This window comes from Podarcis raffonei, chromosome Z (genome assembly GCF_027172205.1).
Source record: "Podarcis raffonei isolate rPodRaf1 chromosome Z, rPodRaf1.pri, whole genome shotgun sequence".
In the NCBI taxonomy this organism is placed as follows: Eukaryota; Metazoa; Chordata; class Lepidosauria; order Squamata; family Lacertidae; genus Podarcis; species Podarcis raffonei.
Window position 1 is genome coordinate 23,457,818 of NC_070621.1, and position 16,157 is coordinate 23,473,974.

Here is a 16,157-nt window from a genome sequence, read left to right on the forward strand (position 1 = left end):
CATTCTTAAGGAAATCAGCCCTGAGTGCTCACTGGAAGGACAGATTGTGAAGCTGAAGACACTGTGAAGACACTGATGCTGGGAAAGATGGAGGGCACAAGGAGAAGGGGGCGACAGAGGACGAGATGGTTGGATAGTGTTTTCGAGGTTACCAGCATGAGTTTGACCAAACTGCGGGAGGTAGTGGAGGACAGAGGTGCCTGGCGTGCTCTGGTCCATGGGGTCACGAAGAGTCGGACACGACTAAACAACTAAACAACAACAACAAAGGAAGGGACATTGGAAGCAGCATTCTACCAAGTCAGAACATTGGTCCATCTGGCTTATTATTGTCTACACTGACTGGCAGCAGTTCTCCAGGGTTTCAGGGAGGAGTCACTCCCAAACATGAAGTGCTGGGGATTGAACTTGGAGACTTCTGCCTGCAAGGCAGATGCTCTAGCACTAAGCCGTGGCCCTTCCCTGCAATTAGGTATAACATTCCTTTTTTTGCCAGAGGCCTGCTGTTAATAGTTGGATGGCATGTAGAAATTGCTGGGCCAGACAGTTGATACAGAAGTGTGGCATCTGCAGGTAAAATTCAGCTACGCAGTTACCAAGTACACCTTGCGGGGTGAGTGGGTGGGTGGGAATGGAACACCTAATGTTGACAGGACTGTTTATTTCAAACTTAGTAAAGATATACTCTACTTCCCTGGGCAACCACAGTTCCAAGCTGGTCTCCAAGTGTAGGCTCATTTCCATGATTCTACTAGCTTGATTGTAGACTACAGACAGTAAGTTTGAGGAAACTTCCATAAGGATGGCAGTGTGGGGTGCTCCTTTGTTGTTCTAAGATTGTGGTTTGCTTAATGTGAGTCTCTGCCCCTGTGAAAACTGCTTGCTTTACCTGCATTCTATAGGGCAAGTGTAATGCTTAAAATAACTTTTGGTCCAGCATTTCTGTATACAGTGGTACCTCGGGTTAAGAACTTAATTCATTCCGGAGGTCCGTTCTTAATCTGAAACTGTTCTTAACCTGAGGTACCACTTTAGCTAATGGGGCCTCCCACTGCCGCCGTGTGATTTCTGTTCTCATCCTGAAGCAAAGTTCTTAACCCGAGGTACTATTTCTGGGTTAGCGGAGTCTGTAACCTGAAGCATCTGTAACCCGAGGTACCACTGCACTAGTATATGTAACTTGTATAAAATGCAGGTTGAAATCAGACTAATAGCTATGTGTGAAATACAAGTTCAGTGGTCAACTTTCAGGAGGAGCAGTCCATCAAATCTACATGTTTAAAGAATCCAAAAGGACCCAAGGAATGATTCAAATTGCCATCTCTGATTTAAATGTCTTCACTGCCTCATTTGGGTGTTGCAAGCTGTTGTTATTGCCATGTGTGAGAGGACATTGATCTAATAGGGCATGCAATTTTCATGTGGGTGAGGTGTTCCTGCAAGTCACAGCATCAATACTGAGTGTTAATGCCTTCATGTAAATGTGGTATTAAAAGGAATCACCATTTACATCTCCTTGCAAGGGGTGATTACAGAATCCACAAGACCCAAGGCGGAAGCCAGGAGTAATATTTGCCTCTTGCAATGACTGTAGAGAGGAAATTGTATGCTTTTTCCAAATGAAGGGTATGTGCTGCCTCAGCAGCACTATTTCACTATGTTGTCTTATTTCAAGGTGCCTTTAACAATCACCAGTAAATCTACATTGTTTTGCACCAAAGAGATTATGATACATTGTTAACAACTGTTATTATTTTGATGCGTTTATAAATTATTCTGAAGTTATTGAAACTGTTTCGATGATGTGTTATTCTGATCATATTGGCTCTCCTAGCATGCAGCATCCCTACAACTAGCTTCTAGCTTTTAGAAGTCAGACTCTAAGCTAGCTGTCAGGTAGCTTATTGTGATAATTTTGTCATAATACTTTCCTTTTTTGGACAAAGCTTCATGTGGCTGTTACTGTTCTAAAAAATAAAAGTCAATGATTTGCCAAGTATTGTCCTATATTCTAAATGCATTAGTTTGCACGGAAGCTATCTCCCATAAGAAGCCATGGGATCTCACATGTTGGTAAATAACTGCCTTTTTTTGCTGCCAGTTTTCTCTCTCCAAAAATCTGTGAATGTGGTCTTCTTTCACAAAGAGGAAGCTTGTGCGCATGTTTGGTTGCTAATCATTCCAGCCGTTTTAATGTCTCAGGGGAAGAAAGTCGCTACAGACAATCTGGCTGTAAAAATGTCACTATTCTTTTTGGACCACAGATTTGCTCCTTCATGAATCCTGTCCATTTCTCTCCAGTACACCTTCCTCATGACTTTTCTTTCTTCTTGTGCTTGTTCTTCTTGTGGTTTTCACATTCTTTGCTCTCATGCTGCTTACTAGGATTGGACAAAAATACAAGAATTAATGCTTTGCTCCTTATCATAGAAATACAACAGAATCCTTGGTGGCTTTTAAGCAAAACTCTAAACTTATCTGTCAGATTTTCTAATATTGTACTGCCAACATCTCAATGCAAGAGAGAATATTATAGTGAAAAAGTAGTTTAAAAATGGAGAGGCAGGTGATTGGATGCAAAGCAATCTTATGCATCAGCTCTGGACTACAGCCATCCTTTTACAGAAAAACTGGTCTTAGAGCTCTAACATCAAGAGGCCTTTTCCACATGCTGGGGAAATGTTCCAGTAGGAACCTGAAACACATGGTATTTCAGGAGGATCAATCAATAAGAGACTGATATAACACTGATCAGTGAATTTCTACCTCAAGGGGGAAACTGATGGGAATGCAACACACACATACCCAAGTCAATTTTATCACAGCTGTGGGGCTCGCACAACCATTGCTGCACCTGAATGATGCAGTAGCTGTCAGGTATGCTCCACATCTTTGTATTCCCAAGGCTAGGCTACAGTTAACAACCTGTATGGGGCTGTCCTCTAGTGCCTGGAAACTTCAGCTAGTGCAGGGAGGAGACTGAAAATATATATATTAGTATGAATCAGACTGGACCACAGTTTAACCCTACATAATTTAATGCTATTTGGCCTGATCCCAGCTAGAGGCTCCAAACTACCAATGGGAAGCCTCTTGCCACCATGATTTGTGTTTGCCTGCTTCCTCTTTGTCTCTGTGCCTTTGCTCCCGATGATGGTCTTCTTGCTCTCTACTGTGAAAGCCCCACACAAAATCATAACTACATTCTTGGCTATAGTAACCATCCCTTTCATCTTCACTGAAAGAATGAGGAATAGTCACTTGGAGAAGAGACTTATTCTAACAAGAAAAAGGTTTCAAACACTCTTCTCTCTTCAGTTTCATAAATAGGTCACAATATTTACCTACTGGAACCTCATCATAAACTCAGTTGTTTCAAGAAATGTAAACAGTTGGAAAGCAACAATTTTAAAATTTCTTCCATTGTTTTAGCAGGTATGGGCATTCCAATGATAGGAAGGGTATACAAAAAGAGCTCCTGCCGCAACCCTCCCCCAAAGATGGATGACCAATGGCTGAACCAAGTCAGAACAAACCTAAGTCAGGAAAGGTGAAGCCAAGGAGGGCTTCCAGAAACGTCCATGCAAGCCTGGCAGGCAAAGCCTATTCCTTTACAGAAGCATAGTCAATAAATCTTGCCCTAGTATAAAATTTGTCTGTAAACATTCAGTTAAAACCAAATTGATATTATAGTTGCCCATTCTAACATGAAATTCCTAGATAGTGACCTCTAATGTTTTACTATCATAAGTTTAGCCACTGCCAGGAGAAATAGGCTTAAGTCTTAGGGTGTTAAAACCTCAGTATCCATTTCTGAAATATACAGCAGGACCAATCTGGGGTGGGGAGTCAATAATTGATTCTATAACCAACCAATATCTTTAATTATTTTGGTCTATAAGGACCTTTGGGCAGGTCTACCACATGTGGTAGAGAGATCCAGCCATCCCTCCTACACCTATTACAGCCTTTGTCCATTCTAAATTATAGATAAAGGCCAGATTGGAACACAGTTTACCCCTACATAATTTAATGTTCCTTGGCCTGATCCAGCTAGAAGCTCCAACCTACCATTGGGAAAAGCCTTACCACCATGACTTGTGTTTGCCTGCTTCCTCTTTGTCTCTGTGCCTTTGCTCCCAATGATGATATTCTCGCTCCCAACTATTATCTCTACTGTGATAGTCCTGCTCAAAATTGTAGCTGCCTTCTCTGCTATAGTAATGATCCCTTTCATCATCACTGAAAGGAAATAATAGTGAGTTAGAGAAGAGGCTTTGTCTAACAAGAAGAAAATTTCAAACACTGTTCTCTTTTCAGAGTTTCATAAGTAGGTCACAAGATTTACCTATTGGAACCTCATCATACACAAACTTGCTTCAAGAAATGTAACAAGAAATGAAAACACATGGAAAGTTGATCACAAACCATGTGGAAACCCCAGAACCCACCTTTTTAAAAACTGCTTTACTGTTTTAACAGATATGGGCAATTCCAGTGATAGGGTTTACAAAAAGAGCTCCTGCCCCAACCTTCCCCTCCCCTCTCCCCAAAATGGATGGACAATGACACAGGAAAAAAACCATGTGGTTAAATGGCTAAACCAAAACAAACCCAAGTCAGAAAAGTGAAGCCAATAAATTCTTCCAGAAATGTTCACATGAGCCTGGCAGGCAAAACCCACAGTCCTTCACAGGAGCATGGCCAATAAGTCTTGCCTGAGTAGTGTAGTTGTAGTTCTAATGTAGTTCCTGCCTAGGGTGAAACTGTCGCTGAGGGACCCAAGGTGGTTTTGCCTCATGGGGCCAGTGCAACCCCTCTAGCTGATCCAGAAGGATACCATGGTCAATGGTACCGAAAGCCACTGAGAGATCCAGCAGAACTAGGAAACAGCTTTTACCTTTGTCCCTAGCCTACTGGATGGAGATCATCAACCAGTGCAACCAAGGCAGTTTCAGTCCCATGATGAGGCCTGAATCCCGACTGGAAGGGATCCAAATGGTCCACATCCTCCAGGCGTGCCTGGAGTTTTTCAGCAACTGCCCGCTCAATCACCTTGCCCAAGAATGGAAGATTTGAGACTGGGCAATATTTGACCATAGTGACTGGGTCTACATATGCTTTTTTGAGAAGTGGTTTAATAACCACTTCTTTCAGCGAGTCTGGGAAGACTCCCTCACAGAGGGAAGCATTCACCATCCCACAGAGCTTTTATGAGCTAGGATAGGCAGGGATCAAGAAGACAGGTGGTCGGTTTCACTCATGCAAGCAGCCTGTCCACATCCTTGGAGGTAAAAGATTGGAACTGATCCCATGCAACTTGACTAGACAGGACTCTAGCACTCTCCCGCCCCGGCCCTGCGCCCACGGTGGAGTCCACCTCTTTCCAAATCTGAGCGACTTTATCTGCAAAAAACTGCAAAATCATTGCAGGAGATTTTAGGGACCTTACCAGGCCCTGATGGCATTAGATTGTGAACCACCTGAAAGAATCTCCTGCTGCTGTTTTCTGCAGATGCCACTGAGGCAGTGAAAAATTCCTCTTCGTGGTCGCTATTGCCACTTGGTAGCGTCGACGTTGAGCTCTTACCCGTGTCTGGTCAGATTCAGAATGAGTTTTCCACCACCAGCGCTTTAGCCGTCTCAGTGATTGTTTCATCACCCTCAGCTCTGGGGGAAACCACGGGGCTGTCTGGGCTCCATGCAATCAGAGAGGGTGTTTCGGAGTCAGACAGTCTTCTGGGTGTTGAGTTTTGTGCCCAGTTTCATGCTTCAGAAGTTCCATTCCAACATAAGAAATACCAGCACTTACTTGTATTCACTGGTGGGAGATGTCCAGTCACAATCTCTTTCCCCTCTTGAGCCAGAATGTTCCCAGTGACTGGAAATATTGGAGGCTGTAGTCATCCATGGCTTGTGAGATGTAGAAATGGGAGGGTAGCTTATAAAACCCGAATCTGTGGAAAAGGAAACAGTCTTTCACTACCCAGTTCAAACAACTGTATGATGGAGCTGGCATGTGCCTTGGTCCTCCACAACATCCATAATGGAACTTGCAACAAACTCTCCACATAGATATAGCCAAGAGAAAGTCCTTCCTTCCTTGCTTGCTTTCTGTCTATTTCTTGAAAGAGAACTAGACACAACTGTGTAAGCTGTCCAAGTCATATCTATTGCAGAAGTTAACTGGTGTTTCAATGGAGTAGCTGACGAACAATGCTGATTTGGAAACTCTCAGGAACTGCTTCCCTAACCCTAAGGAAACTGGAAGATTCTAAGAATCCACCCTTGAAGCTTACTCAATAAGTGCTAAAAGCAATGGACTGTACAGAAGTGCAGTTCCAGAAAAAGGCACTCATCTGACACAACCGTTTTAAAAGATGTAGATTTTGTGTTTTGTGTCCCAATGGTGGTAAAAGGCCTGCTTCATGTTCCAGAAGTCTTAGCCCCTTATGAAGTGGACACACAGAGCAGAAAATAAAAGCACGGCTGGGCTAATAGATTATAGCTAAGGTACTGCAGCAGCCTTTGGCTATAAGCAATAAACTTGACTGACTGTCTGACTATATCTAAGGTATAGGGGACTGACAACGCAAAGCACTTTAAAATCTAGAACCAGTGTGGCCAATGGTTGGGAATGATGGGAATTATAGCCCAAAAGATTGGGTGGACCCCACCTATTTGACTGAAATGAACACAGTCTCCTTTCTCATCAGCATTGCCCAGCTTCCTACACGACTCTTACCTCCATGTTAGCTCAGAGCAAGTATCAGTATCTTCCACTTGTTAAAATCAAGGCTTGCATTTGAAACATAAAGTGAGTGATTCAAGTAGCATCAAAATGTGGCTAACATGAAACTGTCTTATGGGTACAGAGGGGAGTAACCACAGTGAAATCTGTAACCAAGTGTTTGAAACCCTGTTAGGCTTTGCATATAAGGCCACTGCCTAGAAATATATGGGGGTGTGGTGTGGTGTGGAAGAGCTCAGCAAATTATTCAGATGTAGATATAGAGCAGTATTAATATGGAGTTCCTCAGCAGCAGAAACAGAACTGTGCTTAAGCCACCCACTTCCTACAAAGTAAGGAGAGAAGCAAGCATTATGTCTTGTCTTCATGGAGGATGGCAAGTGCTTTGGCATGTTCCTGGCAAACATACCTGGAAGCAGTAACTGGCTAATAAAATTAAGCATGGGCAACATGTTAAAAGGGTGATTACACTGACTGGTGCTGGTATTTTTCAAGTGAATTTGGGAACATGTTAAGGCCAGGAAGATCAGGCAGGGATATGCAGGAGAGAAATCTCAGGAATATTGTAACATTCATGACATCCACCCCGCCCACTCCAGGCTTTAGCAGTTGGTGGGAGAATGAACAAGGCAAATGCTGCAATGCAGGGAGTCACACAGGAAGGGGTAGCTCAAACATGGCTAGCATAGAAGGCACATCATGGGGCATAGTGGCACTCCAGCTCTTCTACACCTGCCAGTTTGCAGAGGTTAGCATTTAGAGGCAGCTCATATCCAAGAGTAGACAACCTGTTGCCAGTCATAGAAGATGGACCTGCCTGGGCTCTGAGATCTTCAAGGGAGGCCATTCTCAGGCCTGCCACCCTCACAGGCATGCTTGTTTTATGTTTTATATTTTATATTTTAATTCTACTAATGTAAAATTGTTTTTTTAAAAACAGATTTCTTTTTTATATATGTTTTTAGCTGCTTCTATTTTAGTTGTAAGCTGCCTTGAGTCCTGCCAGGGAAACATGTGGGATATAAATACTGTATTGGCCCAAATACAAGCCACACCTGAATATAAGCAGCACCTTTAAAATTGGAGGGGGGAAAGAAAAAAAAGAAAAAATATTCGAATAAAAGCCACTCCATTCCTCGCTGCTCCTGGCTGCATATGGGGGGGTGGAGCCGTGCTGCGCTGCTCTCTCCCTTTCTGGTCTTGGGGAAGAGGACGGGGGACTACATGTGGGGTGGGCGCTGCTTTGCCGCACTCCTGGCGCTGTTTGCCCTGCACTCCTGGCTGCATACCGTAAAGTCATGAATATAAGCCTCACTTTAACTTTTCACGGTCGGAATTTGGGGGGAAAGTGAGGCTTATATTCAGGCCAATACAGTAAATATAACAATAATTAAATAGAATGGTCTAAGGCTGCCCAACAAGAAGCGAGCGGGGAAATCCACATAACCCATAATGGGTAGCACAGGACATTAACTGATTTCAGGCAGCATGTCTAAGGGGCTCACCTGTGGAGTTGTAGCCAAATGGAGGTGGTTGGCTGTTGTTGTAGCTGGCAGACTGGCTTTGAGAGAGGGAGCACAACAACAACTGGTTAGTAATATCTAGTCCCCCTGTCACCCATTCAGAAGGAGAAAAATTAAAATCAGCTGTTCTAAAACAGAGCATCGTTGTCCCAACTCCCTTAAAGAGCTTCTCTCTTATTGACTGTAAGCCACCTCTTCATCAAAGGTGCTGATTCTTTCCTAGTCCTACCATGCCATCTCTCCTAGCTACTACTGCTTTCTTGTCTATCCATTAGGAGCACAACCTAGGAGTGTTGAGTATGCAGAGAGCTAGACACAAGAATACTGAAGAGCCCTGTTGGATGAGACCACCTAGCCCTGCATCTGGCTTTCCACTTTGAACACCAAGATGCCTCTGGGAACCCTACAAGCCAGGCATGCTATCACCCAATCTGCCTTCCTACTAAACTAACCTCTTCTGCTGATGGGACACAAATCAGGGCATCACAAGATGACAGTAACCTATGGTGAGCTGAGGCTGCATTTCAGATATTCCTGGACAGGTAACAACCAGCATCTAGAACTGGGACCAGGAAAGTGGAGTGGGAGAAAGAGAGAACCAGAAGCCAGTGCAATTGATATAAGACTAGTGTAATGTGGCTGGAAAAGTGCTCACCATGAAACACTGTGGTTGCTGTATTTTTCTGCAGTTTCAGATGCCTCTTCAAGAGCATCACCACATTCTCTGCACACCACTGGAAAGAGCCATAAATCATCCCAAGAGTTCTGCTCTTAGCAACTCATGAACTGGCAGTCTGAATGCCACTGCTCAGCAGTAGCTGGAGGTACAAACTGCAGGGAGATAAGGCACACTGAATAGGCATGAGCAGTTCAGTTGATAGTTGCTGGCCCCTATGAAAGCTTTCGGGTCAGATTGGCTCACATGGTCTGAGCAATCTGGAATCTATCACCAGAGAAGCTACAGATCAGCTGGCTCTCTCCATCTGCTTTTGCCTCCCACCACTGCCCTCAGCTATGGCTTGATCTGGTAATCTACAAAACTGGGATTACAACCTTCCAGGTGGAATGGAGATGGCAAATAAAAAAAGGGGGGGGACACCAAACAGCCCTAGCCCTATCTCCAAGAACCCTCACTAATATTATAATTTACAAGTAGTGCAATCACAGTGGATCAATAAACTGACAAAAGACAATGGTGACCAATCTCAGCCTAAGGTTAAAAAAAAGTGTTGATGTGCATTTGAATGGTGATTCTGCTAATGTCCACAATCATATTCAAAGAGCTCTTTCTCAACCACAAAGCAATGCAAAACCACAACCACAATTCTGCTAGCCTTTTGCAGCCTACAGATGAGACAATATTAAGAGAGATGTCAGTGTGGCATAGTGGTTAGAGTGTCAGACTAGGACCTGGGAGACCAGGGTTCAACTCTCCACTCAGCTGTGAAGCTCAGTTGGTGACCCTCGGCCAGTCACTGGTCTCTCAGCCTAACCTACCTCACAGGGTTGTTGCGGGGATTAACTGAGGAAGGGAAGATCCATGTGTGCCACCTTGAGCTCAAAAAAGTTAGGATATAAATGCAACAAATAGAGTCACTTACCCACCATGTGTTGGAATCAAAAGGGGTGGCGGTGAAGCATGAGGTGGAGGAAACAGACCTGTAGACAAAGTCATACTAGTTTAAATGTGTGGAGAAGGGGAAGGGAAGCTCTCAGCCCCCTTGCAAATGCTGCTACAAAGTCTGGCAGAGCTGAAGGGCGGTATGCTTCAGCCTCTCCCATCAGTCAAGAGCTGTGGGACAGCTGTTCCTCCTGCTCCCTAAAAGAACATAACACCAAAGTGGAGGCCACCCTGGCCTCATTTCTCAGATGAAGAAGGAGCAGCACTTTTAGTGAGCTCACTTGCTGCCTCTAAAGGAAGACCCTTCAACTGCCACTGAAGCCTTCTCTTTCCTCACTGGTGTTTTTTCTTCAGAAGCATATAATGTTGTTTCTTTGGCCACAGAATGGGGACAGAGAATGTCCCTTGAGCATGTTCTTGTGCTCAGATCCTTCTTGTGGTTTTCTTACAGGCACCTGGTTGGCCACTGTGAGAACAGGATGCCAGACAAGATGGGCCACTGGCCTGATCCAGCAGGCTCTTCCTAGAACTTCACTATGCCAATTAAAACCCTGGTATCATCTCCATCCTGTTTGGTAATGTGCCATAAAGCATACACCTGTCTCTGAACTTCATGTTTCATCTCCCTGCACCCCAACCAGCTTCTGTCAATAATGCAAGGCAGGAAACACACAATGTGATAATATCAGCATATATTCGCTACATATTAGTGAAGGAAGAGAGACGGGACTCAACAATGGACTCATGTCCTACCCATACTGTGCAATTCTGCTAAACCACCTGCAGTTCCCAGGTAGCTTTCCTTCCAGGTGTCTACCACATCTACTTCTGTCTCAGGAACTTAGACACTTTCAGACCTCAGCCTTGCCTATTCCATTACTCTTTAAGGTGTTTCCCCACCCCATAACCATTACACACCAGAGAAGTTAAAGATTTCATAGGTTGGTGACCAATGAAATCTGTAACTTCTCTGATGTATAATGGTCACAGGACAGTCCCCTCTAGATGGTTCTTGATTCCAGCTCCTATCAGCCCGACCTAGAATGGCTAATGGTCAGAGATGACAGAAGACTTAGTCAAGAAACATGTTGACAAGACCATGTTTGATTAGCTACATGTGTTCATCCAATTAAATGCTGCCCAGATTTCTCTTCAAAGGCTTTAATTTGAAGTGCTCCATTCTCCAGTAGGCCAGATTGAATTTGCTACTCTTATGCTTAAACAGAAGTACTTACCTGGAACGGGAGGCATACCTAGGCAATAACAGAATACTTGTTAAGCAGGTTTACAAATTTGGTTTAGAGCAGGGGTGGAGAATATGTGGCCCTATTGCTGGACCCATCAACTCCCATCAACCCCAGCAAATGCCACCAGCAGTCAGGAGTGATGGGAATTGTAGTCCAGTAACCTATTGAGGGCCACGTATTCCTCAGCCCCACTGTAGCTAATGTGAAGAATAGAACAGAAAGCACTGTAAGTATCTACACCACCAAAGAACCATTGGGCATAGCACTGCACATGCTGCAGAACAAGGTGAGATCAAAGTGGTATAATCCTGAGATTATTAGAAGCTTTATAATCTTTAAAGAAAGGATCCTGACCTTCCGTCTGTGGCCCAGTCCTTTCACTTTGCTACTGTGGACACAGGACAACCAGTGAGTGCTCTTTCAGGCATTTCCTATAATCAACTGCCTATGGCAAAGCGGGTTTCAAACCGTGATGGTAGGGTCTACCTAGCTTTCTGGAACAGCCTTCTATACTAGCAGGCACCTACCTGGATGATGACGAGGTGGTGGGGAAGAAGTAACTGGCATCCAAGGAAGGAAAAAAACAAGATGGAGGTGAACCACCTACTGATGGTGGAGGACCCGTGGGTGGCACCAATGGCTGTTGTGGCCCTGGTTGCTGCAGTGACTTTGTGGGATGTGCCTTGCTCCCATTGTCACCAAGTAACTTTAAAGGAACATAAAACAGAAAAGGGATTGGTTAAAAAGAAAAAAGAAAACATCTGACCTCCCCGTTAATTGCAGCCAAACTGATTCCTGTACCAGGCCTTACACAAAGCACATATCCCACATGGGAGGACTGCACTGTGCCATTGGAGCACAGAAAAATGGCAGAATGTGGTCCTGGATGTGGAGTTGAGCTTAAATGGAATTCTGAACTTCTCCTTACTTTGCTTTTGAGTATGCGGACTGAATTTACCGTATCTTTCCATCTATAAGACGCCCCCTAGTTTTGGGGACTCGGATTTAAGAAAATGGGGGAAGATGGCCCCGTGTATAAGACGCCCCCTAATTTTTGACATTTTTCAAAAGGGGAAAAACCTAGTCTTGTACACGGAAAAATACGGTAATAAAAAGGGTATGCAATCAGCCCCAAAGGAGGCTCCTTTAGACGAAGGGTGTGATATAAATTTGAGAACCAGTGTGGTGGAGTGGTTGGACTAGGACCTGGGAGAGACCAGGGTTCAAATCCTCCCACTTGGCCATGAAGCTCTCACTAGGTGACTGTGGGGGCCAGTCACTGCCTCTCAGCCCCCCTACCTCACAGAGCTGTTATGGGGATTAAATGAGAAAGAATGCACCACTTTGAGTTCCTTGGAGAAAAAGGTGGGATATAAATACAATAAATATATAAACAAACTAATCCACTTGTACTCAAAAGTGAGTTAGATAAGAAAGCGAAGTTCATGCAGTCTGGACAGATTTCTTACCTGAATTGAGTTTTCCTCTGAGCCATGCTTATCATGACGCCTTCCTTCCACTCTTCTAATAGTGCCTGGCTCTCCACCTATCACATCAATGGTCACACTTAGCTTCCTGGTTATAAAAGGGAGAGAAGCAACATCTCAGATTCAGCATAAGCAGGTGACAGACAGATGGTCCGGGTGCACACTTGCACTCTCCCCCTCATTCAGCTATGTAAACAGGGAAGAGATGGAAAGCCTTGAGATTTACCAACACGTAGGTCATATACTGCACCAAGTTCCACTGTATAGACCCTTGGCCCTTAGATCTTCCACAGGAAGGACTTGGGCATTCTTACCCAGTATGAATGAATAAACAAACAAACAAACAAACAAATGAATGAATGAATGAATGAATGAATTCAAGTGCACAGTAAGATTCATGGAGGGAGCATCGCATCCCTAGCAGCCAATTAGGGAGGCCCAAAGACTTAATTGCAAAGCATTCACTGGCCCAGACACACGAGCACCTCATCTAATAACAAGGGTTAAGGTTTTCCCACACCTAAAGCTTTTGCTGAATGTTGTAGGGTTTTCACTGCCTTCTCTTGGGGTCTCCAGGGGACAGAATAACACTTTAAGGCACAGGGTCAGGAACAAGTAGACAGGCATTTCCTGCTTGGCTTGGGAACTTTTGTTATTTTACTATGTCCCCCACAACTACATCCACTTGGCTCCACCCAGAGGCAAAAGGCATGCTGTGTCTTGGCACAGTCCATGCGGCATTAGGCTACATTCCTTTACCAGGAATGGGTAAATTCATGGAGGATAAGGCTATCAATAGCTACTTGCCATGATGGCTATGTTCTTATCCTCCCCCATCCTTAACTCAGGAGCTCCACCCCTTCATTTCCAGGCTGGACATTGTGCAACTCAGGTCAACCCTCAGGAACTCTGGTGACTTGAGGGGTTGGGGTTTTCTAACTCCTCCCCTGGGCGCTTCCTTTTCCTCCCCCTCATCTGAATATCACTCTTCTCTTCATGCCCTGCCCTGCCCCAAACATAAAGAGCTCACAGTGATGCCTGGCCTCTGCTCCTTCTAAGGAAGGACAGAGTATGTAGAGTCTTATACATCCTGCTGCACGTTCAGCCTGGTGGGGCAGTTGGCAGGCCCCTGAAACAGATACGTTTGCGGGGAATCAGAAGATGATGGACCATAACTTCAAAGAAAGTAACCACAGTTAAAGTTAAAAATAACATAACCTACTTAGTGTACTTGCACTTGCAGATTAAAATATACAATGATACTTAAGCTGCTAAAACATTTTACACAGATTAAACTATTGCAGACTAACTAACTCTGACTCTGAGGCAGACAGCAACACATCAAAACATAACCTGCTGCTCTGTGAAGACTGTTCAACTGACTGAACCAACTGTACCAACTGCTATAACTGCCTCAGACGTATGACATCACAGAGTTCTACAGCTCTTGCAACAATCCCTTTACTATATGCATTTTGGATACCAACATCCCACAGGTTGCGGCCACCCACCTGCCAAATTTGGCCTGTGAGGCGGGTCCCAAAATGGATCTGGCCCATGGAGCCTAAAAAGGTTCCCTGCCCCTGCAGCAGGATCAAGCCTACACAAGAACAGCTTGGAGCCGACCTGGCATAACATAGCATTTAATTAATACAAGAAGCTTAAAAAAAAAAAGTGGTTGGTGTACCTGTTTGGGGGAGACCCGACTTTCACCTGGGGCTGTAAGATCTGCTTTAAAATCTGGTTCTTTTTCTGAATTTCTAGTTCCTCCTTGTTGAACCTAAGCAAAAAATTAAAAATTAAAAACCAATAGCATAATACAGCCTTTGTTAGCCAAGGCACAAAAAATGGAAGTTGGGAGTTTGCTTTGTTTATATAACCAAAGATGGCAGTTACCTGCAGGGAAACTTTCACCAATCTGGAGACTCTCCAAATGGTTTGAAGTACAGCTCCCATCAGCCTCTGTTGCCGTCCAGCAACATCTGGAGGGCCTCAGGTTGGGGGAGGCTATTTCAGAATGTGTTTAAGAGTCAAAAGTAACCACACACACACAGTGCAGCAACTCACCATTCCGAGTGTTGCTGCATGAGTCACTGATCTGAGCATGCCTGTAACTGAACTCCCCTCCCTGCAATGACCCCTTCACAATTGCAAAGCCTTCTCAGGGTGTGGTGTGGGGAGAGAATCTGCACTGGGAAAGAGATGTGGATATAAAGAGCACTTAACCATTCACCTCCCAATTATTTTTTTAGCATGAAATTCTCTCCAAGCTGCTTTTACCAAGTGGCTACTACACCATGTACGGAAACTCGTCCTGGCAGCTGAAATGAATTTCTACATATATTGGTTGACTGACTGAGGAAGTGGCTAGAAGCAAACTCTGCAATAGTTTTTTGTTGCTTGAGGTTACCATCATTTGTATATATGCATATTATATTTATTTACAGAATTGTGTCACAATGATTTTTTTATTTAAGATTAATAAAATTAATACATTTCATTTAAATATATGTGTGTGTATACACACACACACAAACACATGTGCATATATGAATAAGCTAAGTACACCTGAGCTGTGTGTGTGTGTGTGTGTATCTCCAAGTAATATTAATAGTAATAATTTTATTACTTATACCCCGCCCATCTGGCTGTGTTTCCTCAGCCACTCTGGGCAGCTTACAGCATATATTGAAGCATAGTAAAACATCAAACATTTAAAAATTCCAGATACAAGGCTGCCTTCAAATGTCTTCTAAAAGTCACATAGTTGTTTATTTCCTTGACATCTGATGGGAGGGTGTTCCACAGGAAGTGTGCCACTACCGAGAAGGCCCTCTGCCTAGTTCCCTGTAACCTCACTTCTCGCAGGGAGGGAACCGCCAGAAGGCCCTTGGAGTTGGACCTCAGTGTCCGGGCTGGACGATGGGTGTGGAGACGCTCCTTCAGGTATACTGGGCCAAGGTCATTTAGGGCTTTAAAGGTCAGCACCAACACTTTGAATTGTGCTCAGAAATGCATTGGGAGCCAACAAAGATCCTTTAGGACCGGTGTTATATGGTCCTGGTGGCCATTACAATCACCAGTCTAGCTGCCGCATTCTGGATTAGTTGTAGTTTCCAAGTCACCTTCAAAGGTAGCCCCACATAGAGCGCATTGTAGTAGTCCAAGAGGGAGATAACCAGAGCATGCACCATTCCGGTGAGACAGCCTGCAGGCAAGTAGGTGGAGCTGGTATACAGCTGCCCTGGACACAGAATTGACCTGCGCCTCCATGGACAGCTGCAAGTCCAAAATGACTCCTAGGCTGCACACCTGGTCCTTCAGGGGCACAGTTACCCCATTCAGAACCAGGATGTCCCCCACACTTGCCCCCCCAAAACAGTACTTCTGTCTGGTCAGGATTCAAGCTCAATCTGTTAGCTGTCGTCCATCCTCCAACTGCCTCCAGTACACCTGAGTTCCACCACTTACCTTGATCTGGTTTTCAGCACTGACAGAGGCAGATGACTTCATGCCAAGTTGAAACCA

General features: G+C 44.4%; 2 protein-coding genes across 30 annotated transcripts in view; one reads left to right on the forward strand and one right to left on the reverse strand.

The window, feature by feature from the left end:
* Nucleotides 1–1,996, forward strand: part of LOC128406204 (ligand of Numb protein X 2-like) — a 42,163-nt gene extending 40,167 nt beyond the window's left edge. For both annotated transcript variants that reach the window (XM_053373319.1, XM_053373318.1), the window contains exon 11: nucleotides 275–1,996. The gene's annotated coding sequence lies outside the window, so the exon portion shown is untranslated. The remainder of the gene's footprint in view (nucleotides 1–274) is intronic.
* LOC128406205 (pre-mRNA 3'-end-processing factor FIP1-like) lies at nucleotides 1,989–16,123 on the reverse strand. Of its 28 annotated transcripts, none has more exons than XM_053373322.1 (9): nucleotides 13,852–13,976; nucleotides 13,660–13,758; nucleotides 12,612–12,717; nucleotides 9,880–9,933; nucleotides 8,727–8,775; nucleotides 8,257–8,308; nucleotides 5,813–5,957; nucleotides 4,090–4,242; nucleotides 1,989–2,381 (listed from the first exon to the last, which is right to left on the reverse strand). In XM_053373322.1, the coding sequence occupies exons 3-9, from the start codon at nucleotides 12,644–12,646 to the stop codon at nucleotides 2,312–2,314; spliced, it is 558 nt and encodes a 185-aa protein (XP_053229297.1). In that variant the 5' UTR covers nucleotides 12,647–12,717; nucleotides 13,660–13,758; nucleotides 13,852–13,976; the 3' UTR covers nucleotides 1,989–2,311. The 28 variants fall into 28 exon arrangements, 15 of the variants coding, with proteins under 15 accessions (XP_053229297.1, XP_053229301.1, XP_053229300.1 ...); XM_053373326.1 differs by having other exon boundaries at nucleotides 13,944–13,961; XR_008328435.1 differs by lacking the exons at nucleotides 4,090–4,242; nucleotides 13,660–13,758; nucleotides 13,852–13,976 and adding exons at nucleotides 8,930–9,105; nucleotides 12,856–12,948 and having other exon boundaries at nucleotides 8,257–8,288; nucleotides 9,876–9,933.
* Nucleotides 16,124–16,157: the final 34 nt, after the last annotated feature.